General features: G+C 41.3%; 1 protein-coding gene across 4 annotated transcripts in view; it reads right to left on the minus strand.

Moving 5' to 3' along the window:
- Nucleotides 1-26,552, minus strand: part of arap2 (ArfGAP with RhoGAP domain, ankyrin repeat and PH domain 2) — a 144,474-nt gene that overhangs the window by 11,674 nt on the left and 106,248 nt on the right. For all 4 annotated transcript variants that reach the window (XR_011644971.1, XM_034105732.2, XM_034105728.2 and 1 more), the window contains exons 17-25: nucleotides 20,089-20,191; nucleotides 19,382-19,580; nucleotides 15,857-15,920; nucleotides 14,946-15,109; nucleotides 14,157-14,369; nucleotides 13,888-13,993; nucleotides 10,605-10,752; nucleotides 9,298-9,375; nucleotides 510-584 (exon numbers count right to left, since the gene is read on the minus strand). Coding sequence is in view for 3 of the 4 variants with exons in the window: in XM_034105732.2 (XP_033961623.1) it covers nucleotides 510-584; nucleotides 9,298-9,375; nucleotides 10,605-10,752; nucleotides 13,888-13,993; nucleotides 14,157-14,369; nucleotides 14,946-15,109; nucleotides 15,857-15,920; nucleotides 19,382-19,580; nucleotides 20,089-20,191 (1,150 nt within the window). In the remaining variant the exon portion in view is untranslated. The remainder of the gene's footprint in view (nucleotides 1-509; nucleotides 585-9,297; nucleotides 9,376-10,604; nucleotides 10,753-13,887; nucleotides 13,994-14,156; nucleotides 14,370-14,945; nucleotides 15,110-15,856; nucleotides 15,921-19,381; nucleotides 19,581-20,088; nucleotides 20,192-26,552) is intronic.

Genomic DNA, 26,552 nt, shown 5'->3' on the forward strand with positions numbered 1-26,552 from the left:
CGTCCGCTTTGTAAAATGCAATTACTCACACAATTAAATCAGACGTTTCTTTGATTGGTCTGCTTCAGATTTATTTCGAGGGCGGTAATCCCATCACGTTAAACCAGGAATGTCTCAGCCCTATTCTATCAAGCTCTCATTCTACCCAACATCATCCTTCATCCCACACTTCATCTCCCCTGCCTTCGTTCTTATTTCACCTTACCACTTAAGGACCTGTGGGAGAAGCAGCACATGCCCACATGCCATCTGAAAGTGTACACACACACACACACACACACACACACACACACACACACACACACACACACACACACACACACACACACACACACACACACACACACACACACACACACACACACACACACACACACACACACACACACACACACACACACACACACACACACACACACACACACACACACACACACACACACACACACACACACACACACACACACACACACACACACACACACACACACACACACACACACACACACCTTGATTAAACAGCAGTTTTCTGGCTCTCTCTTTTCCAGGTACACCTCGAAGATCAAGTCCCCAGCAGGAGAGAACTGGGAAGAGAGAAAGAAAATGGAGTGATCAAAATTACGAAAAACAATGCAGCTGGATTAATTGGCTTTCTTCTAAATGTGACTCCTGTGTGGCGTGAGTCTAAATGGAAAAAAGGGAGAGAACATATTACAGAAAATAAAACGGGTGGTTTTTAGAGCTGGAGGAAAACAAAATCCAGGTAGCGTTAATGGAATTCAAAACCCGGCTAAATAAAGAGAACATGTGTGAGACAAACTTGTAAAGGTGGAAGCGCAGGGCGCATGTTTCACCTACGCTAAAACGGACGTGTTCTCCTGAGGTGCTAACGATACGTGGGCTGTCAGTTTAAAAGTAGTTTTGAAGATGCACCTAGGAAAATGTTCAGGGGTTATTATGGGAAAGGATAACAACTTTTTAAAAAGAAAAGATGCAAGGAGAGAGATAGTGGGTTCACTGTAAAAGTCTTTTTTCAATTGTGTATGTGCACAAGGCTTGTCACAAGGCAGAAAAGAAGGCGGTTTAATTCAATGTTAGCTTTTTTGTTAATTAAATATGACACTTTAATGAATTCATCAACTCTGTGTACCTTCATTTATCAATGCTTTATGGCTTATGGTTAAGTTAAACAGTGAATAAATTTAATTCCCATCCATACGGCTTCTATGCGTGCTGGTTAAGTATGAAGCTAGAGCTAGCAGGCTGTTAGCCTAGCATAAACACTGTAAGCATTGCAAAACAGCTAGCGTAAAATCCCTCTGTATCCACAACGTTAGAGTTTTTATGTTTGGAGTTTTATACTGCTATACCTTATGGTAAGCCAGTCACAGCCTTGCTCCATAGCCAAATCCATAAGAGAGGTATTGATTATTTTGTTGAACTCACATTATGGCCTACAGTAGCGTGGATTCTTTCCCCCGCAGGTCAATAGATACTAACCTATGTGAAATTAAAAGGATGACTTTAAAGTGGCCTTTCTGTCTGACATTCAGTAGGTCAAACTTTCCAATAAAACTATGACACTTTTCTCACTATGATGGAGCTATAGGCTAATCTTTCTCCTGCATCCATTTAAAAACAGACTTTTGGTGAGAAAAAAACAAAGAGAGAAAGCGAAAATCTAAAAGTAAAAAAAAGACAGGGTCAGTCGAATAGGACCAAATCCGGATTTCTGGACAAGGGAAGTGGTTATCCATCTCCTGACAAATGAACAACGAAGTGAGGATGAAAAAGGTTTCTTTCCCTTGGCTTTCTGAAAATGACAGTTACTCTTCCTTTGTCATTAAAGTGCAGGTGAACTGAGATGCATTATTGGCTTGAGAACTATCACATGGTTGGGCGGAGGAAGCCACTTCTGAGCTCCGGAAAGAGCACAGCAATTACAGTCATTCAAACCTCTAGACTAAAAGCTGTCGTTGTGAAAATGTCACACAGATACGGCGCCATCTTGGTCTCCTAAGCACACTTTTACCTCCTCTTCTCACACTAAAGAAAGACAACTTTAGGAATAAAGGAAAGACAGATGTCTACAAAGTGATACAAAAAGCAACGCGCTGGAAAAGCAGTAATGTTCTGGCATTAAGGTATTCTTAATCTCTACCAGTCATCCACTTGCTGCACTCGCCGTGGCTGTAAATGCAAGTATTGATTTCCAAGTACCACTTCTACCTTACAAGGCATGACATTGGCTTGAACCTCATTATATCACTGATTTACTTACTCCCTCAGTATAGCTGTACTCTCCACTTGCAGAGGGCAGGCTGACCGGTCATCCTCTGCCTTTTAAAGGAAACAGCTGAGGTCAGGACCTCCTACACTTCATCCATTGGTGTCATCCCTCTTTTTTGTTAACTTTTGTGTTTTATGTTTACAGATTTCCTCTATTCCTCCCTAAACAAGTATTGCACCTTTAACTAATTTGCCAAAAAAGAGACAAAACGCACAATAAACAACAATTTATTTTATTTAACACAGTAATGGAAAAGGCTCCAAACCGTTTTTCAAACCTCAATATTTTCAGTTGATTCATCTCCAGAAAACATGTTAGGATGACAGTTTATGTTTTGACATGTTTTCACAAACATCCAATACTTGCTGTGATTGGCTGTTATTAAAAAGATGATGAATAAAGAACATTTATTTTTGCTCTGTTTCTAACAACTCAGGCCTGACGAGCCACAACATTCTGATAGTCTACTAAATGAAGACCCAGATAAACCTGTGCCATATACCACTATAAATAAACTGCATGGACATATATAACCCCTGCACGTGCAGCGTTTATAAATCTGTGCGAGGGAAATTACATATTTGCTTTTGTTCTTTTATGTTCCATGTTTTTTTCAGTTTAAGAGTTACAAGAGTCAGCTCTGCATGGACTGGATGAACTTATTGATATTGAGTTAACTGGGTTTAATTGCTCTGGAGCTTCTGTGCTCCAAGACCCTGACAACATCAACGTAACCCAGAGACCTCTACATGACGCCAGTGAGTGAAATGGATTGACATTATCCCTATCTTTGTTTCTTATCCTATATCTAATAGAACTGCTCAGGTCTTGATAGATTGAGTGAGGAAGTTCATGAGATATTTTTAGAGGGTTATCAAGAATAACTTTTATCCAATGACCTTTTCCGTCTCTGTCTGTGTATTCTCTTGTTCCGATTAACCCAGACAAATATTTTTTCTTGTTTTGTATCTATATCTACGCCGGGATCCGGAGTCGAGGCTGATCCTCTTGCTGTAGTCCTGTGTCTTGGATCCTCTATCCCGAGTTCTGGATTAAGTCGTGGACTTCGGGTCGTGGCTGAACCTGTCTCTGCGGTCCTGCCTGGGTTTCGTCATGCTGCTTCCCTGATGGCTTCCACAGGATTGTAGCTGACATCCTCGTGGATTCATCTTCTTATTACAGACCCATGCATTTCCTAACATTCGGTCTATAGCCTATGCTGTAAAATGTATTATCTCTTCGATTTACACACGGCATCTATTGCACGTCTGTCCGTCCTGGGAGAGGGATCCCTCCTCTGTTGCTCTCCCTGAGGTTTCTCCCATGTTCCCCTTAAACTGTGGGTTTTCTCTGGAAGTTTTTCCTTGTACGATGTGAGGGTCTAAGGACAGAGGGTGTCGTTTTTCTGATACTGATAATCTGAACAATCTGTGCTGTTGTATTTGCTGTAAAGTGTCTCTACTGTAGGCTATTTTTATTATATGTACAGCACTTTGGCTCGACCAAAAATCGTTTATAAATGTGCTATATAAATAAAACTTGATTTGATTAATAATAGAACAAATTAGGAAAGAGTACCTTTGTAAAAGGTGATGATTGATCTAAGATCACAAAGAGGCCTTGCTATTTTTTTTTAGGTTTTACCTTTCCTGTAGTGAGTTATATAGGTGTTTGTGCAAGTAAATGGCTAAATGGCAGCTCTGCATTCACAGTTTAAAAACACATGGAGTTTACCGGAGAAAACACACGCAGTTTACCGGAGAAAACACATGGAGTTTACCGGAGAAAACACACGCAGTTTACCGGAGAAAACACATGGAGTTTACCGGAGAAAACACACGCAGTTTACCGGAGAAAAGACCCAGAGTTTACCGGAGAAAGAGACAGGCATTACGTGAGTGGGTTGAGGAGAGCTAGCTGCTAACGGAGCTAACAGCTCAGACAAATCAGACAAATCTCTAGTGACAACAACAACAACAAAACATGCCGGGAAATAATCCAAAACAGAAGAAAGACGAGCAAGAGAATGAAGAAGATAAAGGGAAGATGAGGCGCGTAAGTCAAACAGCTATGCCGGAAATGAGCCACCTGACAAAAAAAAAGTGGGAGGTAACGATGTAACAAATGTCAATAAAACAGCAGATGAAGACTCCTGGGTATGTAATATCTGCCAAGTCATATTCAGTGAGGTTAGCACAAAGATACTAGAATGTGAAAATTGCAATAAACACACATGTGCAAAATGTCTGAAACTAACAAATGCACAGTATGCAGTCACACGGCGTGATGACTTGATGTGGCTGTGTCGTAAGCAATGCCAGGATAAAACCCGCAAGGCACTGAAGGATTCAAAATCAGAGGAACTGTTGGAAAACAATAAACAACAAGAAACAATTTCATCACCTGAATTAGTAAAAAGATTGGACGCACTAGAGGAGATGATAATTAAGCAAGCACAGAAACAACAACTACACCAGAGAGCTTATCGCACAGCTCATCTATCAAGACATACCGGTCAGCCCACCTAAGGAGGGAGACAGTGACTCTGTAACTGAGGATGATACTTCACCTACGTGGTCAGATGTTGTCAGGAAGAAAACAATACACGATAAGGTACTAGTCAAATCGTTAATCAGGGAGTTTACGAGAGAACAACAGTCAGAAGAGAGCAGAGAGAAAAACATTGTTATACACAGATTACAAGAATGTGAGGACGAAAATATAGATGCCAGGAAACGGCATGATGAAGATACGATAAACGATCTGATAAAAAACGAGTTGGGAATCGAAGGGGTTTTGGCATCAAAGGTGATACGCCTCGGGACTCGAGAACCGGAAAAAAACAGACCAATGCTGATTACCACAAATTCCACTTTCGAGAAACGAAAAATTATGTCAAGTCTCCACAAATTGAAGAACGCATCAGCAAAGTTCAAGTTAATAAGTGTGGCAAACGACCTCTCCAAAGAAGAACGGGAACGGAGGAACGACCTTGTCAAGAAAGCAAAAATCAAAATGGAAGAGGACGAAACGAACATGTGGCGGTTCAAAATACAAGGACCAGTGTGGGACATGAAAGTTGTTTGGCAAAAAATCAAACCAAATTAAAACATGACAGAACCCACAAATACATAAATAATAACAACTCAGAGAGTAGTAGAGGACTTTCTAAGGGCCTTCAATGTCTTTACACTAATGCAGATTATGTTATGAATAAGAGAAATGAACTGGTAGCAAACATTGATAAATATGACCCAGATATTATAGCTATTAGTGAAGCACTTCCAAAAAACCCACAAGTACCAATCCAGTTATGTGAATTGAACATCAGTGGATATGACATTTTCAGCAATCTAGATGAGTGAAGAAGAAGTGTCTGTATCTACACGAAATCCTACCTAAGAGCAGTACCTAAGAACTTGAAGGGCTGTACATCTACAGAATTTGTGTGGTGTGAAATACAACTCCGCAATACGGACCGTCTTCTGGTTGGATGTGTCTACCGGTCACCAAACTGTCAAGATATTGGCAACTCTGAAACTAGAAGTTTAGTTGAAGAAGCTTCCTCACTAAACCGCAGCCACATTTTAATTATGGGAGACTTTAACTATCCTGAAATTGGTTGGCAACCCATACGGGCACCGGAGAGTGAAAACCACCCTGCATTCATGTTCCTTGAATGCTTGAGAGACTGCTACGTATTTCAACATGTAACAAAACCAACTCATGCAAGAGGAAACCAAACCCCACACGTGCTTGACCTAATTATCACAAATGAGGAGGGAATGGTTGAGGATCTAAGCCATGAAGCACCACTAGGAAAAAGTCACCATGACTGCCTGTCTTTCAAATGTCTATGCTACCATGAGATATGCGATAATCCAAACTGCAAGTTCATCCTTGATAAAGGAAATTATGAAGGTCTGAAACAGGAAATGATTGGGACAGACTGGGCACAGATCTTTGAAAACAAGTCAGCTTCAGCACAGTGGGAGGCCATGGAAGAAAAAATCCTAACAAGTTGCAAGAGGCACATCCCTATGTATTCGGGAAAAAGTAAGAAAAATCACTCTACTCCGGAATGGATAAATGATAGAATCAAACATCAAATCAAATCAAAAATTGCAGCTTACACCTTACAAAGGTTATCTGGTACAGAGAGTGACCGTTGTCCCTATGCAAAATTGTGCAACCAAGTTAAATGGGAGTGTCGGAAAGCTAAAAGAGAGCATGACAGAAAAATTGCAAAGGAAGCCAAAGAGAATCCGAAACCGTTTTATAAATATGCCAGAAGCAAGCTAAAAGTCAATGCCACAGTCGGAGATCTGAAAAAGGCTAATGGCAGCCTGGCTCAAAATGACAAGGACAAAGCCAATACACTAAATTCCTTCTTTGCTAGTGTGTTCACAAAGGAGGATACCTCATCAATACCAGACTTCCAGGACAGACCATTTAATACTACACTAAATAAATTGGACTTCACATCTAAGGACATCCATAAAAAACTATCGAACTTAGATGCCTCAAAAGCATCAGGACCGGATGGCATCTATCCCAGGATTCTCAAAATCGCTTGATGAAGGTGTGGTACCACAGCCTTGGAAGGATGGTCATGTAACTCCTATATTCAAAAAAGGTGACCGAAGCAATCCTGGAAACTATAGGCCTGTCAGCCTTACAGCAGTAGTATGAAAACTCCTTGAATCCTTGGTGCGTGATGCCGTCATAGAACATCTTGACTCAAACAACCTATTATCAGACCGCCAACACGGCTTCGTCCAGGGCAGATCCTGTTCAACCCAACTCCTGGCCTGCCTTGACATATGGTCTCGTACCCTTGACGAAAGAGGAAGTCTCAATGCCATTTATTTGGATTTCCAGAAAGCATTTGATACTGTACCTCGCAAAAGATTACTGAATAAGCTCTATGGGTATGGTATCCGTGGAGACATACTCACCTGGATCTCAGACTTTCTCAAGAACAGGCGACAGAGAGTCTTTGTTAACGGGAAACCATCTGGATGGTGCCCAGTTCTCAGTGGAATTCCACAAGGTAGTGTCCTGGGTCCTGCACTGTTTGTCCTCTATATCAACGACCTACCCGATAATGTGAGCTCCAGGGTCCAGATGTTTGCAGATGATACAAAAGTCTTCAAGGAAATTAAGTGCAAAGAGGATGCAGAAAAACTCTAGTCAGATCTCAGAGAAATACAAAGATGGTCCGAGTGTTGGCAGCTCAAATTCAATGCAGCAAAGTGCAAAGTAATGCACTTAGGTTTTCTGAATAAAAAATATGAGTATAATATGGGTGATAATTCAAACACTATAAACCTATCCGAGACTCAGAATGAAAAGGACATTTAGTGACCATATCCGTCGGGCAAGTAACAAAGCGAATGGTATCCTAGCAATGATCCACAGATCATACACTTATTTGGACTCTGACGTAGTAGTTTATACATCTCTCTTGTACGGCCACTCCTCGAGTATGGGAATGTCGCTTGGTCCCCCATGTACAAAAAGGATGCTGAGCTCATCGAGAAAATACAGAGAAGGGCAACGAAGCTGGTTCCAGAACTAAAGGACCTACCATATCAAGAACGACTGCAAAGTCTTAAGATCCCGAGTATGTATTATAGAAGGGCGAGGGGAGATATGATCGAAGTTTTCAAATATCTCCACAACATCTACAAAACATCATGCCCACTACAACGGGATTATAACACCAGGACTCGTGGACACTGCCTCAAGTTGAATAAACAGTACTCAAGACTGGCTATCCGCCGCAACTTTTTCAGCCTGCGTGTGGTTGACTTGTGGAATGATCTGCCAGAAAGCGTTGTCACATCCAAGACGGTTAACTGTCTCAAGTCCCGCCTCGACCATTACTGGTCAAACATCACCTTCACTTTGGACTATGTGACTGTTGCCAGCATCCATAGTAAATAAAGAACAGTGATCTACTCATTTATTTATGAGCGACTAAAAGGCCTTAGGCCTATTACAGCCGTATCCTATTGATTGATTGAATGAAAATCTCAAATAAATACATTTATATTTAAATGTTTAAATATTGATTCTCTCTCAAACACACCCCCCTGCCTGAAACTCCTCCATTGGATTCCTTTGTTTACTCCCATAACAAAGTGACATAACTATGTTTCACTCGCACTTCTATTGGATAGCGCTCCAACACATTGTACGTGATATGCTAAGGGAAGGGACATCTCTAAACGGCTGACCAGTTAGAACAGTGGGTCAGCAACCATTCAGAGCAGACTGGGCTCTGGTTTCAGACAGAGGGTGAAAAGAGGTGCTGCAGCACAGGCAGTTTGAAGGCAAAAAAAGAACTTTTTGATCATTACATCATGGAAACATGTCACAATACAAATATAAACCAGGAATTAGCATAATACTGCCCCTTAAATGATGCCATAATGTTAAATTATCCCTAAAATAAGCTTATCCATTATCCCACCAGAGAAAATCATCCTCATGCTGACTTGTAATTACACTGGCTGATTATTCTTAATCAAAAAACGTGTAACTTTTGTATTTTTCTACCATATCTTTCTTATATTAAAAGCTTAGGACCCACAAATGTGTGTTCCATAACCAAAATGTTTTCCCTTTTTTCACCTCTGACAGTTTTATAATAGCGATTTGCTTTCCACTGAGTAACCCTCCTGACCCACAGCAGCAGACGTGCTCTGAGAGGTGGAGGGCGGGGGAAGTAGAAAGGAGCGGGAATAAACAACAACAGCAGCATGAGATTTATTTTTTCCCCCAGTTCTCTAAACCAAATGTTTTTCTCAGGTTTGTAAAGGTTAACAGGAACAAAGCCCCTTTTCCTAGCACGCTCCCCTTAACCCCAGAACAACAGGAACCTCGTTCAAATACATCCCAGATTTGAGAGGCCACGATGCATGCAGGCAAATCAATGAACACTCACACACAAACAGAACACCCGTGGGTGATTTCCATTTGGACTCAGCGGGTCCACTTACTGTGGTGTCCTTCTTGTCGTTCCAGCGTGTGATGAAACTGTTCTCTCTCTCCATCTGTAACACCCGCTCTTCATTGACCTGTTGGACACACACAGACCTGAATTCAAACTGAAGACATTTTTTTTTCTAAGGTAGGAATTATTCCTTAAATCGAATAAATAGAGAACTGGAATAAATCCAGTAAAAGGCATCACAAGAAAATGTAGAATTGGGTCGTTCAGCTAACACTTCTAAAACTAATTTTTTGAAAAGGAAGTTGGCTGTGAGTGTTTGACACAGCTCAGCGCCAAGTGATTACTTTTCTTCCACAAAGCTCCGTGTGGGAAATGATATTTTACATTCCAACTTTTTTTTCTTCTTCACACTATTATCATTTTCAGAGAACAACTTGCTTTGTTGGAGTTCCACAAATGGAAAAGAAGATTTGGAGGGAAGAAAAACTCAGAGCGTGTGTGTGTTTAAGCCTGATAATAGACCCCGTCGAAGACATCCAGCACATAACTGGAGCTTTAATTAGCGAGATGTCGTTTTATGTCGCGGTGAGTGTATTCACTGCTATCTGGGCTCGTGATTGGTTGGGTTTAATGGCTATTTGTCATGCGAATGATGGCATCCCGAACCGATTTGGAATGAATGCTCCTCCTGAAACGTCAGAACAAGAGGGATCCGAGCGTTCTGTTGGGAATTAGCAGTCGCTCTGTGCTGCGTATCCCATAAGCCAGGCAGCTCTCCAAGGGTAACATTGATTTCCCCCCCCCACACCCATCAGCAAAGTCAAGCCAACTACGGAGATTTGGCAGCAACAGTTCTGTTCCCCAGATTGTTAAAGTAAGATACATTTCAATATGCAATATCAAAATAAAAGAATCCTTTTCACCTGTCAAAGGATTATGTACAGTATAAAAGCAGATTTTGAGGATTATCATCACTATAAATTAGGAGCAAAATCTACAGCAAGCATTACATTACAGTAGATATGATTAAAACATATGTAATTACAGTTGAAATATAACCTAAAAAAACCCTACCAAAAACTGTCGGTATGCTCAGCCAAAGCATGTTTTTTTTTGTTATATTTCTGCCATTAAATTAACTCCGGACATATGCAACAAACTCATTGCCAGGGTTGGGAGGCTGACTAAAAGTATTCCATTAGAATACTAGATAACTGTGAAAGAACGAAATCAGTAACCTAATCTGGGTACCAAATTACAAAAGTATAAATTGTCACCCTCATTGTCTCCTTGTGATTTCATTAACACTATAAATGCTATCAAATGACAACAAAATAAATATGTTTGACTTACATTGAAGAGTGTAATGTAGTTGCTGATGAGGTCATGCGCAACGCTAATTTCCTGAGGGGTTTGTCCCCGTGTTTGGAACAAGCGGGAGGAGAAGACAGAAGCCAGTTTTTCACTCGGCATGTGGTTGAGGTTGGAACATTGTTGAATCCTGAAAAACACAGAGAAACGTGGTGAGAATAACCCAAATGCACACACACACACACACACACACACACACACACACACACACACACACACACACACACACACACACACACACACACACACACACACACACACACACACACACACACACACACACACACACACACACACACACACACACACACACACACACACACCACACACACACACACACACACACACACACACACACACACACACACACACACACACACACACACACACACACACACACACACACACACACCACTTCAGGGGACATTACATTGACTTACATGCATTTCCTGGAGACTTACCCTAACCATAACCATAACCATAACCAACACATGCCTAACCCTAACCAAGTCTTCATCTCATGGGGACCTCCAATTTGAGGCAAGTCCCTCATTAACATAATGCAGCTAAATCACTGCTATGCACCGCAGGTCTCTGAGGGAGCAAGGTGTAATGTGAGCATCATTGAATGAGACATAAAGAGAGAGCAGTGTTTGTATGGAAATGCAACTAGAGCTGGAGAAAAAAGATTGAGGTGTAGGGCAGCTGCAAGACAGAATATACAGTGTGTTGTGCTTTAGCATCTTTTTGGTTGTTTCTGTAAATAAAGTCAAAATATCTAAATGTGAAAGGAAAAATAATGAACATAAGAAGTAAATAACATCCTACAGTTTGAATACATTAGAAACCAAGAAAAAAGGTTATATTTATGCCATGGGCTTTAACTCGCTAATTGCCTGTGTGTGATCATTCATCACCTCCTCCCTCCCTGACTCTCTGGACCCCCTGCAGTTTGCCTACAGAGCAAACGGGTCCACAGACGACGCCATAGCCCTCACCATCTACACTGCCCTCTCACACCTGGACCAGATGAACACATATGTGAGAATGCTGTTCATTGACTACAGCTCAACCTTCAACACCATTGTGCCCTCCAAGCTGGTCATCAAGCTCAGAGACCTCGGGCTCAACAGCGCCCTCTGTGACTGGATCCTGAACTTCCTGACGGGCAGACCCCAGGCAGTGCGGGGGGGGAAACATCACATCCTCCACCCTGATCCTCAACACCGGAGCCCCTCAAGGCTGCGTGCTCAGCCCTCTCCTCTACTCCCTGTTCACTCGTCATCGGCCAGATCGGTGACGAGACGGCGTACAGAGAGGAGGTCGAAAACCTGACATCTTGGTGCCAGGAATCAGGATAACAACCTCCATCTCAACGTCAGCAAAACCAAGGAGCTGATTGTGGATTACAGGAAGCAGCAGAGAGAGGGACACGCCTCCATCGCCATCAATGGGACTATGGTGGAGAGAGTCAGCAGCTTCAGGTTCCTCTGGGTCCACATCACTTAGGACCTGACATAGACTCTTCACACCACCACCGTCACCAAAAAAGCTCGACAGCGGCTCTTCTTCCTCCGCAAGCTGAGGAGGTTCAACATGGACTCTACGATACTATACAATTCTACAGGTGCAACATAGAGAGTATCCTGACTGGCTGCATCACGGCCTGGCACGGCAGCTGCACCGCCCTCAACCGTAAGGCTTTAGAGAGGGTGGTGAAAACTGCACAGAACATCACCAGGACGGAGCTGCCATCCATGGAGGACCTTTACTCCCAGCGCCTCAGGAAGAAATCCCTCCGGATTATAAAAGACCCCCATCACCCCAGCCACAAACTGTTCTGTCTGCTGCCGTCTGGCCGGCGCTACCGCAGCATCCGGACTAAAGCCACCAGACTCAGGGACAGTTTCATCCCACAGGCAATAAGACTGTTAAACACCTGAACTGTTGAAACAACATCCATAACATTCATCACTTAGTAATTATTTGTCTATTTATCTAATATATCATTCCAATAACTTGCATATAGACTCTTATTGCACTATTTCACTTTTTTAAACTATTTTTCTTTTGCATTACTATTTACTTGCACTATATTTGTCTGTTTATCTGTGTTATTGTGAAGCACTGTTGGAGGAGCCTGTGATCTAAGAATGTCATCGGCATAACTACTCTGTAGCTATGTGCGTATGACTAAATAAAGAACCTTGAACCTTGTTTAATAATGAGCCTGTCAAACTGGAAAATGTCAATACATGTTACAAATAACCAGGAATTGTTTTGTTGCTGTAGTGACAAAAAGTATTTTCGGTTATAGAAATATATCAAATGTACTCTCTTCTTACCACATGTGTATAAACTCTTCACTCTGAATGTTGTGACTCCGCAGTGAACCACCCTGGCATTGCAGAACCTCTCCATAGTGAATTCTAATTGGATGTCTATATTTTCACATCTGTAAAACTGTCTTCTGTTTATTTCAAACTTTCCTGAGACAATATATCAACAAACCTCTTAAGGCTTTGTTGGTACTTCATTGTATACTCATGTCGTACTGGGAGATTCAAATTACATTTTCCTTTATAGTTTGTCATTTGAAGGCCATACAGGCAGCCGCCAAGACTAAATCAGAGATCTGACTATAAAGTATGAGACTTGATTGGTCAGAAGGCAAACACACAGCAGAGGGGAGAGCGGGTCGTTAGCGGAGCAGGAGGGACAACAGGCTAATCATCAGGTGACTAACAGCAAGCCAGGGGCTGCTCACAGTGCAGGACCTTTGAGTCCTTGCACTTGTTACAGTTTGCTGTGATGCAGGAAGGCATCTGTGGAGATACACCCGCTAACCTGCCTCCAGTGCAATCAAACACACGGAGAAGACAAGAGCTACTTTAATAATGGTTTTACTATTTTAATGCCATAATGGATGATTTAGCAAAAGTAGCTAAGTTCTCTCTTTGTGTCCTTTTAACATGTACTAGTAAGTGTCCAGTTGCCGCAATGCTACATACAGGATCACATTCATACAACAGACACAAAGCACAAGATGGGTTTATTCATGTTTTGTGCAAGATCTATTTAACCTTTTTATGTATTGACTTGGTTTGTACTTTATTCTATATACCATCTAATTATTGATGTATTTATATTCATGCAGTTTGAAGCTCGTCTGAGTGTATGCACGTGTGTGTGTGTGTGTGTGTGTGTGTGTGTGTGTGTGTGTGTGTGTGTGTGTGTGTGTGTGTGTGTGTGTGTGTGTGTGTACCTGTACAGATGTTGTAGCAAAGCCTCAAGGGTTGACCTGTTTATCTTTGGCAAACTCTCAATGAAAGTGGAGTACTTCTTTACTCTCTGCTTCTCCACCTTCTCATCTACAAAACAGACACAGAAGAGAACTACTGTAACAGAATGTCAAGTATATACAAATATTACACGGTGCAGGTGAATCCACGATTCTGATTGGTCAAATGGATTTCTGCTCTTCATGCGACTCCTTCAAACGTGTGTCCCCACCCCTAGAAACGGCCCTCATACCCAGCGCTGACACCCAGTATGGATACAGCTCTTTGGTCAGCAGTGCGTCCTCAGCCTGGGACAAGAAGCTCTTCAGGGTATCCGTCACATCCTCCAGCTGGTGCTCCTTCTCCCTCAGCTTCACATTACGGGCGTCCCGGGTGAACTCCTCCAGGAGCAGGGCCACGCGGTCAGGGTCCCCCGGCCTCTGGTAGACCCCCTCCTGGCACAAACCTGGTTACAAAGTGGCAAAAAAGGGAGAATAAATGGACGATTGGCTCATAACGTTTTTCTTCACCATATAATCAGTGTCTTCTGCAAATGGCAGAACATACTGTCTTTCTGTATAAATAAATGCAATTATAAGGCAATAACCAGACTAGCAGATGCTAAGTAGTGGAATGTAATAACGTTGCATAAGCACATTTGAATCTAAATTGCAGGCAGAAAGAAACTGGCGCTGCGCGGTATGTTAACCTTCTGTACCACTTTACAATTTCAGACGGAGTTGACTTTTATGCCAATGCCTCATTACATTCATAGCACTTACTGTATAATGCAACAATATAAGTGCGCTTTTGCATGAATCATGGAATAGATTTTGTGTAGTGAGAAGTTGGACTATATTTTCTACATTTCCAAAGAGAAAAGATATGCTTTAAAGAGAGATGTTACACTATTAGAAAGCAGGAAATTCTCCTCACGACACAGCACACTGGATTAATCAGCCTCCAAGGAGAAAACACAATAAAAGTCACAAAAAAATATCTTTTTAAACATTTTTCTCTCTGTGAGTATAATGCCACTCGCCATATTGGGTGACAAAAGCAATGCAACTGTCGACAATAATGGGGACGCCGTTTTTGGTCAGCTGTTGGTCGCTCAGCGCCTTTCCATCTGTGCCGGCAGCCAGAGTGATGGTCGAGAGCCACAGAGCAAAGTCCATCCTGTTGAAGCCATGGATGTAAACTGTTCTGTTAAAAAAAAGAGAGGGAGAAATAAGTTATACCATGTTATAAACGGTGGTGTTCAGCATTTGTAACTAGTATGCCACTGTATATATTGTAATATATGTATCACGTATTATTAATGATGTATTGTAGGAAGGCTTTCACATTTTACTGTAACTTCTCAGGTATATACAAATACAAATAATTCAGCTTTTATTGGACATTTTTACTTCAACATCATAAATATTTATATAAAATGTAATTGTATTTATTATGGAAATGTGCTTTAACAGCATATGCTTATCATTTAATTGTTTTTACATTTTACTTAAACTTCTCATGTTTATAAAAAATATCTTTATTCCTTTGTATTGTATTTCTTCTTGCACATTCATCTTTTATTTTATTTAAATCTAAAATGGAGCAAAGTCCGTTATTAAACAACCAAAAGAAAGTGCTTCTACAGTAGACGCATTGATAAACAAGCACGGGTTTCCCAAGAGGTTTCATCAAAAAACACACAAACAAAAAGCAATTAACGCAGTAAATGTGTTGGATTACTTTAAAAAGGAAACAGTTGGCTTGTGTTACGTAATGTCTCTCCTCCACTGTAGCAAGACTTTAAATTAAATTAGATAAGGTTTCAGTAGGTAAAGTGCATTCGGACTAACAAGGTTACAAAATCAAAGTGTACAGACTTGCACTATGCATCCTGTCCGTGTATCACAAGTTCCAATTAACAGTCCCTTTGTTCGTCAAAGCTTTGCATACCTTCTTCCTTCCACCATCAGCAGGACTTGGATCTTTTCCTCCCCCTCCGTATGTGTGGAGACAGCTGTGGGGAAAAGGGCAACACGTTGTGGAAAATGCCGCCTCTAAAAATATGCACATTCACAATGAGCGACTGCAAAGTAACACGTTTAGGTTTGACATTTGCAGTTGTTCAATCTCTATCAAAAGCACAAGCGCCCGGAAGCTTTGGCCAGGAAATGCATGCATTACCTCTTTACTGAAAGGTCTCTTAAGTAGGCATTTACTTTTTAAGTCAGTCCCTGCCCATATAAGTGCATTTGTCTTGATATATCTGGCTTTTATTCTTTCTTTCAAATGTGCAGACTTACTGTAGAGTGGGAAAAAAACAAGGGAACAATATAGCTATGGATTTTATCCCACTGCAGTGAGGCCCTTTAATGCTGTTTGGGTTTTCTCTTTCCTTTAGTGTGTTATATAGGTTTTTGTCCATGTAAATCTTTTGCAAAGGCTTAAATCCCAGAGTTTCTCTCCCACACACTCACACCCCCCCCCCCTTGCCTGAAACACCTCCATTGGACTCCTTGGTTTACTTCCGCAACATAGCGACATCACTACGTAACCCTAGCGCTTCTATTGGCTAGCGCTCCAACACATTGTAGGTTAGAGGCTAAGGGGCAGGACATCTCTCAGCGGTTGACCAATCACAACACAGCCTGCCAGCTAACCAATCAGAGCAGACTGGGCTCTGGTTTCAGACAGAGGGTGAAAATAGGTGCTGCAGCACAGGCAGTATGATACAAATAAAGACCATTTTGAACAATAAAGCATGGAGACACGTCACAGTAGACCTGGAAATTAGCATAAGTGTGCCCCTTTAACAGCATTTCCTTGTTTCAATGGGAATCATGGGTATAGTATTGGTGTAGCTAACTCACTAAAAGGGGGTTGAAAACTTGTCAAATTACAAGCTTTCCATAAAATCGGTCAGTTTGCAACTAAATAAGATTACAGTTTGAAAGTACTATGAAATGAAAAACAGACAGAATTGCTGGCATTCATCTGTATATCTTTTTTGTTATCATACTAGTGCAAATATACAGGAAAAACCGGGCTAAGGGACATGAAAGATCTACTATAATCGCTTATGTGAGTTCGTGCAGCTGCTTGGATCAAGGCAACAAGCACACCAACAAAAATTAAAAAAGATGTGAGCCGTGCAGTTCACTCACAAATCTCCAAGCAACAACATCTGGCACTTTCATCTTACTCAAGTTTGCAGTGGTTGTGCTCCAATAATAGATACAAGGAACATCTATGGATAGTATTTTTTATACGTGGTCTTTGATAAAGGGTTACTAACTGCTTGATTACTCAACACACTGACTTTGTATTGACAGACACCTGAATATACGCTTTTTTTCCCACCCAACAATTAATCGGGGAGGAGTAGAAAAATAACAGGAATCGATAATGAAATCTGTCTCTTGAAAATCAATGCCTTTTTTATTTTTCGCTTCAAGTAATTTGTATGTTCAGTTAAACAGCAAAAACAATTAATCCCCAAAAGTCTCTCTGAACAAATAATTAGCTTTTTGTTCTCTTTGGCAGACATCAAAGGGCACCGCATTTCAATCTCAGCCCAACAACAAGAGAGGAACAAGCGGAGAACTTCAGAGATGGATATTGACTGGAGATAACAGAGTTATCAGGTAAATGCAAAACACTTGTCATGGTTGTTTGAACAAACACAAAGCAACCCTCTTACAGCACTGCGGGACGTTTTTGTATTACTTAATATGTTTGTGTGATAAGGAACTAAGTCTGCGGCCTTGTTCTCGCCATGATTTGTAGTGGGCGTCTTGGTAGAGGATCTTTGGGATGTTTTCCCATGGTAAATCAGAGGGATTTAGAGGGCCAGTGCATTTTTTCCAGTAGGAGCATTAAGTGTTTTCTTTATTCTGAAAGGTCCTGTTTGATGACCTCATAATGCCCCCTGTTCTATGTTTATGTTTTTTTTTTTTGTTGTTATGTTTTATGTCTTGTCCTTGTATGTTTCTTTGTAAAGCGACCTTGAGGTTATGAAAGGCGCTATATACATTCAAGTTATTATTATTATTATAATATAACAACGTTCCCTTCTTTGCCAAAGCTTTAGATTGGTTACCATCGGTGGTTCGTCTGCATTGATGGAAATCTCCAATAAACACAGCTGGGTTGGAAGCAGTTTAGGGATCCAATGGTTGATTCGGTGCGATAAAAACTTAGGTTTTGTAAATGTACATTTTGTGAAAACCAAAGTCTGAATGGTATTAGTCATTTGAGGCTGATAGCGATACTGATGACAATAAATTGGCTGATATTTCCTTTTACAATTCAAATGTTTTGTGAAAGCCAACGGAGGAGGAGAATGAAAGTGAATGAATGAAACTCTTTGAAACTCCTGAAGTACCATAAACCGGCAAACAGACTGCATCTTTCCAGCTGCATGCTAGGAATCATGTAGTGATTTTAATTGAAAAGTGTATTTATTAAATCCCTCACTGCTACACAGGGGTACCTTTCATGTGGTGGTGTCAGTGCGGAGCAAATAACAGTTAATCCCATGTCACAGACAGTGATTCCTAAAGGGATCCTTTCAATGCTTCAGAACCTTACCATCTTACCCCCCCCCCCCCCTGACAAAACACAGTCCCTTCTGGCGCTTCGGCTGTGACAAATGTGGTTGAAGAAAGCAGGAATCAAAATGAGCACCACTGCAGTTCTTTATCTCGCCCAAGGTGAGGTTACGGGGCGGCACTTGGCACAATTTGATCCACGTCGAGCCGTAAATTGATTAAAAGGATACATTGATTCTCCCCTCCTTCTGTTCGCACATCACGCCGGCGCATCGATCAATCTGCCAAAGTCTGTGTGAACTTTTGAGCCTTCCCCCCCGTGACTGGCAGCTTCCCTACACTGACTATGCTTTAAATAGCTGCTGTTTGCCAGTGGAGATATTGGCGAAAATGAATGTGAGTGGGCGACCATCATACTGGTATTATTCCGGATATTTATTGTGGTGAACATAAGTGTAGTCATGTTTTCATACCGCAATCTGTGACAGGTCAGGGAGATCGGAAACCTATTTTTGACGATGTGTGGCGGCAAATGTCGTTAAATTGACCTTTAATGACCTCATTCTAATACAACATGTTCTTATATACACTACTGCAGGGTTGGGAGTATGATTTGGAATGAATACAATCGTATACATAAAATGTAGTCAATAACCTAATCTAAGTATTACACTACTAAAATTACTTTTTAATTACCCTAATACGAAATATGAAAAAAAAGCAAATTAAATGAAAATGTATCATTCATTATTTTGTATTTTTAACATGGAGGTTTGCTTATTTGTTCTTATTTATTAACTTGTGCTATATGTTACTCTACTACTCAACTTATCCTACTGTTACCCTTTCTCTGCTCAGTGTATTTAAAGCATCACAAATAAAAGTACTTGTTATGAGAAATAGTCAAATGAAAATGCTATATGCTTACTGAGCTCCTGTAGCTGTTTGAGTTGCAGCATTTCCTCCTTTTCTTCTTCTTCTCCCGAGCTGAAGTGCAGCGCAGAGCCCTCCAGGACGAACCAGCCCACCCTCCAGTGGTACAGGTCGTGGCCCTCTTTGTAGTGCAGTCTGCCAATCAGCTCGCCCTCTCTCTGCACAAGCCCTTCCACTTTAGACGGGACGAAACACTGCGAGTCACAAACAGAGAACAAATTAGGAACTTTTTCTGAATCTTTTCACTGTGGCGTATCACCTCGAAACTGAAAAATACAGAACATATGCAGGCTTGTCAAAATAACCCTATGCTCAGTTTCTGCTCCCTGATTGAATTATGTTTCCATATCTCCTGCTCAGTTTGGCCGTTGTTGTGTGATTCAAATTGAAATACGGAGGTGAGAAAGGCCTTTACACAGATGGAGAGACATATGGACTAATGCGGCAATACCACCCACTATCTATGACAGTGTTGCCTGGTTTTACAGAGATACAAAAGGAATAGGGGACAGTAGTAAGACCACTTGTCTTATTGAAAGAAGCACAGGGGATCACTGAGGACAATAATGCAAAGTAAGAGTGAAATGAATGTGTAATGTTATTCTGCGGCACAATCGCACAGTTTTATTCTTTTTAACTTTAAGAGGAAAACAAACTTTAAAAGGAGGAGTGTGTGTGTGAGCTGTATGCAAAGTGTGTCACCTTTGTTAGCGCCTGGATCCAGTCATGCTGCGTTTCCTGTGTTTCCGCGCCGACAATCAGTACCCGCTCCGTCTGCAGGTACAGATCCACGGTAAACACAGCCCTGCCGGAGACACGCGGTTAGATATCCGGAATTCAAAGGTGTCCTTGAAACCACTCATAAAGAGGGAAAAAAACACCTAAATCTGTTTATTAACAAATAAAAACAGACCAGCTTATTGTCTGTGTGATGCGTTTCCATCAAACTACACTGAACAAAAATATAAATGTAACACTTTTGTTTTTGCTCCCATTTTTCATGAGATGAACTCAAAGATCTAAAACATTTTCTATACTGTATACACAAAATAACCATTTCTCTCAAATATTGTTCATAAATCTGAAAAAATCTGTGATAGTGAGCACTTCTCCTTTGCCGGGATAATCCATCCCACCTCACAGGTGTGGTATATCAAGATGCTGATTAGACAGCATGATTATTGCACAGGTGTGCCTTAGGCTGGCCACAATAAAAGGCCACTCTGAAACGTGCAGTTTTATCACACAGCACAATGCCACAGATGTCGCAAGTTTTGAGGGAGCGTGCAATTGGCATGCTGACAGCAGGAATGTCCACCAGAGCTGTTGCCCGTGAATTGAATGTTCATTTATATTTGTGTTTGGTGTAAATATATGCTTGCAAGTGCCTGCACAGCATTAAAAGTATATGATACTGTTTAAATAAAAGACAACGGCATCAACAACCGTCAATTATTACAATTATTTTAAACATATTTCTAGACACTGTTGACTGAATTTATGTAGGCATAATAAGCTCAGGCCCTTAATGTTTGCCTTGGTTTGTCATTATTTAAAAACTAATGATTTAAATTGTATGAGTTGCATTTAATGATACGCTTCTTCCTACACACCTGTCAACAAAAGATTTGTTGAAGTTCCACATTCACGGTAAAGTTGTGTAAGTTGAAACTGATGGAAAAAACTGATCTCATCTATACATATATTTACATTTAAAAATATGGATAGGAATGTTTTAAATGAAAGTTATATAGAAAATTATAAAAAATATGTTTGCTCAACAAAGGATGACAAATAATATATGTTCTGTTTATAAATGAATGTTTTATTGTAGTCTATTCTATAATTTCTACAAATAAAGAAAATTACTAATTAAACTTTATATTGTTTGACAGTTGAAGAGAAAGCATCCACATATAAAAAAGAGAAAGGATTCAAATATAAAAAAGAGAAAGGATTCAAATATAAAAAAGGTGAAATAAAGTGTATTTTGACTTGAAGCTGAATATGCTCTCGCAAAATGTGTGTCAGTCAGTCAGTGAGGAACCTTCACCCCCCTGGGTCATCAAAAACATTTGTATTAATTTATTCACACTGACTATATAATCCTAAAAAATGTGTGTGTGTGTGTGTGTGTGTGTGTGTGTGTGTGTGTGTGTGTGTGTGTGTGTGTGTGTGTGTGTGTGTGTGTGTGTGGAGGTAGATTAGAGTATCAGTATCTTAATGGCTGCCAAGCAGTGGCCTCGTTTCCATTGGTGCGCTGCAGCGAGGGAGTCTCTAAATCAGGGGTCTCCAACCTTTCTTCATCTGAGCGCTACTTTGAAAAAATGAAAGTGGCCAAGAGCTGCTTGCATCACATCGCTTACATTTATTCACATAGCCCTCATCTGTTGAATTAAGCTATACTTTTGTACACGTGTGAAATCTTAACTTCACATCAAGGTCCAAGAAAACGAAAATGTCTCACATATTATTATGGCCCACATAGTAAGTACATAACTGCAAATTCACATACTGTACATGTCCTTAATCACCACCTTACAAGCATTTCACTCTTTTTTTACAGCCATGCAGTTACAGCCACTGCATGGAGTCCACCATATGTGTATGCTGGAGTACCGACTTTAGGTTCACTCTAATAGAGTCATTTAAATGTTGATCAGTCAGTCTTGTTCTGTATTTAGATTTCATGACATTCATGTCAGAAAAAGCTGCTTCACAAAGGTCTGTAGAACAGAACCAAATAAAGCAGACATGTTCAGTGCTGCTTGGTGAATGTTCTTATAGTTTTCTGGGTCTACAAGGCTCCAGAAATGTTGAGAGTGTTGCTGAGACTTAAACTGAACATGATTTTGGAGATCTCCACAGGATTGACACTGAACAGTTGTTCAGCCATATTTTTCTTCTTCGTCTTGACATTAAATTATAAACCATAATAAACCAATTGTATAGGTCTAGCCTCCATATATCTGTGACAAAAAACTAATACTTCTGCAATCTAGCTGCAGCTTCTAGCTACAGTCTTCTGTTAAAAAAAAGACACTGAATGTCTTGAATGTGGCATCACACACATGACTTGAGTCTGAACACAGCAGACAACAGGAGTATTTACAACAGCATTATAAAAACAACAATAGTGCTTGTGGGTGCACACTTACGTTCTCTGTCTTACTGTTACATAATAAATCCCATTAATGTGTGAGATTAAGTTAGCTTCATCATCTCAATCAGTGATTAAGTGAATAATAAAGTTTCTATCGGGTCACTATCAGCCATTAGGGGAGGGGGCGGGTTTGGAGGAACGGAGAGGAGACGGTGATCGCGGAAACTTTCCTTCTGCCTTCACAAACTTTACACATATGTATGAACTGAAAATAGCAAGAGGACTTTCATACTCTGCAATCCAAGACTTGATTAAATCCACCAAGAACCTGACATGGCGATAACGAGTGTTTTTCAAAAAAACAAATCCCTCCCTGTGTCTCTGAGCCGCAGCCTGATTCAGAGCGGACTGGAGAAAGCAGACTGCTCCGTGTGTGGTGTTGCTGTGCGGCTGTCACGTCTGTTCCTTGATCTCTGCGGCACCGACCAATTTGATATTCGTGTGACAGAAACAATTAAAAAAACCTTATTGGCCAGCCGCGGTCGAAAAATCAATAAGCGACCTTACTACGCTATAATCGATAATCGAGCAGCGAGCTACTGAAAAGCTGCCAGCGAGCTACCGTGCTTGCGATCGACGTGTTGGAGAGCCCTGCTCTAAATGCTACGGCGGTGGGTGTTTAAGGTGGCATGTCACGGAGGTCACGGCAGCGCTCAGTCGCTATACTTTCAGACGTGTCAGGGGAAACAGGCTAGACACGGGTGTTTGTGTGCCCTCCTGTGACCCCCTCCGCACCCTCACCCTCTTCTACCTCCTACTCCCCCACCCCCCGAACACTCGCCGGCAGGTGTGCAGGCGCTTGTTAAAGGGAGTCCCAGTGGGAGAGCAAAGCATGGAGTGGCGGAGGGGTGCGGCGATGTGCTGGGTAAATGGTACGGTGAAGACGGGAGGAGGAGACGCAGGGATGAGAAGATGAAGATGACCGCTGCATCATGGGAGTCCCAGAGGGAGGGTGTGGCAGGGGAGAATAGCGAGATAGAAAGAGAAAGAGTGAAAGGTGTTGAAACAAAAGCATGCATGGAACTTGAGATGAGAGAGAAATATAACTATCATCAGACAGGACACGCTCTTATACGTGTGTACAGTTGTAAACAATTTGTGTTTCTGAACATGTCTCTATACATCCTTTAAATACTTGTGTCCTTCTTCTTTCCAACTTTACTCTCAATATGCTATAGGCACACAAGAAGCAGGTGATACGCAGAATAACCTGCAAACTGTATGTTCAGCCTTAATGTATACCTGTATACAATTTTCATGTATTCAATAAAAGGGCAATTATTTGATGAAAGACCTATAAATAAAATGAAACTTAGACTAGCCTTAAGCCATGGTTTATGTACAGACTTTCAAGTCAATTGCTTTCATTAAACTGAGCTGAAAGTAAATATAGGTTTAGGCAACTTCACTGGAAAAGTTAAAGTTCAGATTTTAGTGCACTATAGCAAAAGTACTTTCGGAGGCTGAGTTAAGTTGACAGAGTTTGAAACTATTCCTTGTGGAGGAATTTAATGCACAATATACACCTGTGGTTTGAACAGGCATAGCGTTATCCATATGTATTTCTGTAGCCTTTTATTTTCTCCTTAAGGCTTTTGTGTGCTCTGAGAAAGTCTTAATTCCCCAACCCTCATATATCTAACCCATCTCCCTGGCAGAGTAGCACCTGAGCCCCTCTAAAAGTCTATTTAAAATGCAGCTTGTTCTCATGGTGTGTGATAGAGAAAGACAGAGTGTGAAATGGTGCAAAACGGAAAAGAGAAAAAAAGGTGTGTCGAAGGTCAGAATTAACTTGGAAATATTCTTGTTTAAAACCTCAACTTATCACCAGCCAACATACTGCCTTTGCAGAGTGGGTTTGTAATATTAATAGGACTTTAGCCGAAGTACAGTACGTGTAATTCCCGGTGTCCTCTGCCACGGTGAAATTACCCAAACGCTGTGCTTAATGAAAGCGACACCTACGGACTCCTGCGGCGCGGCGATAGGCTCGGGTAAGGAGTGTGTCATCTGCATACGTTAATATTCATGAGCGGCAGACAGTCAAGAGGTGAGGCGTCCCCGCTAGGCATGCTGGGAACGCTGGAAGTTGCAGAAGTGAGAGGGAGTGAGGCAGAGTTTAATCTAGTGAAACGCACAGCCATTATGAGCGCCTGGCGACGGGGAAGTAATAGCATTTCTGGGGGCGAGGCCATGACCTGTAACTGGCATGTAAGCTAAATATTGCGCAGTGTCGCTTTAAAGCAGGGGTGGGGAACCTTTTTCCTCTCAAGGGCCATTTCAATATTTTCAACATCCGAGGGCCGTACAAATTATTGACCTCTGCTTAAAAATACTAAAATCACAGCCCATTAATTTCGCCTTTCTTTCATGCTGTGCAAAGAAAAAGCAACGTCTTAATGTCTTAACGTCTTACCATGATTACCATGATTGCGCATGCATGCACGTGCACGGTTGTGGCATGACCACCAAAACAGAAAGATATGGACACAAGATGTGTGCAAATGTGTTTAGTTTCCTATCCATGTGAACATGATTTAAGTGGGGGGGGGGGGCCTAACCTCCTCTTGGGAAGTCCGGGGGCATGCTCCCCCGGGAAGGTTTTTTTTTTTTTTAAATGTTGATGTTAAAAGCATCAATCTGGTGCACTTTGAGAGCAACATTAAGAAATCTATGGATACATCTCTCAACATCCATATGAAACAGAACTGGAAGCAGATTTATTTTTCTTTATGGATATTTTACAAATCACTCCCCTTTCAAACTGTATTCTTCTTTATTAATAAAAACTTTTTTTTACTGTCATATAGTATTTTATACCCGTTTACTTTATTCTCTTGTTTTTTATAACTATAATGATCATATAAAGATGTGCCTTTACCTCACTGGTTGGAGAAAAATCTTCTTATATTCGTTAGCATAGCTAGCTAACCAGATGCTAATAACAACAAAGTTATTGGCTGTATGATCAGTATGACAGATGAACAGATCGCCACTGGGCTTTCAACTAAAGACACAGCCACCCAAAAACTGCGGCATGTGTACGGCTCCTTATGGGTACTTCTATGTTTGGAAGTGCCGGAGCGACGTTCTGGTGCTCTCCGTCAGAACTACACCCCTGTCAGACGAGACATACCACGTGATGACACGTTAGGCTCGTGTTGTGTTCAAGGACCCTGACCTTGGCCAGGAAAAACAGGCACTCACTTGTTTAATTATTTTGCGGTCTTGATTTCTTTAATTTTTTGCATGTGTTTATAAATTACCTTGAGGGCCATACCAAATCGTCTCGCAGTCTGTATACGGCCCGGGGGCCGGAAGTTCCCCCTGCTTTAAAGCACACAGTATTATAGTAACCTATCATGGCGGTGATGATAAGACCAGCTTATTAAAGGTCATAGTTTTAGCTGGCCAGATGTTTTTCTAATAGCTGTGTAAATAACATTAATACAAATAAAAGCATTGTTTTCTTTTCATAGCATCTGCTGCCGTCATTAAGGGCCTGGCTTACACACACACACACACACACACACACACACACACACACACACACACACACACACACACACACACACACACACACACACACACACACACACACACACACACACACACACACACACACACACACACACACACACACACACACACACACACACACACACACACACACACACACACACACACACACACACACACACACACACACACACACAGCGTGACCCAATGGGAGCGTGACCCAATGGGAGCGGGACAATGCGAGAAGAGAGGATGGAGACATCTGTTTTTTCTCAGTGTGTTTCCAGACGAAATAAAAGAAAAGTTGGTTGTCAGAGCAACTTTTCTAACTGAATCATAAGAGAGAAGCGATGGGGGAGGTGTAACGGTACAAAGTGAACGGAGGGAGGGCAGTTAAAGCACCGCCGTTTGCCCGCATCCCCGCCAAAGTAAACAGGAAATATAGCCGTCATAAAGCCTTGATAGGTTCTGTTAAATTGAATAA

Source organism: Pseudochaenichthys georgianus, chromosome 18, assembly GCF_902827115.2.
Source record: "Pseudochaenichthys georgianus chromosome 18, fPseGeo1.2, whole genome shotgun sequence".
Lineage (NCBI taxonomy): Eukaryota > Metazoa > Chordata > Actinopteri > Perciformes > Channichthyidae > Pseudochaenichthys > Pseudochaenichthys georgianus.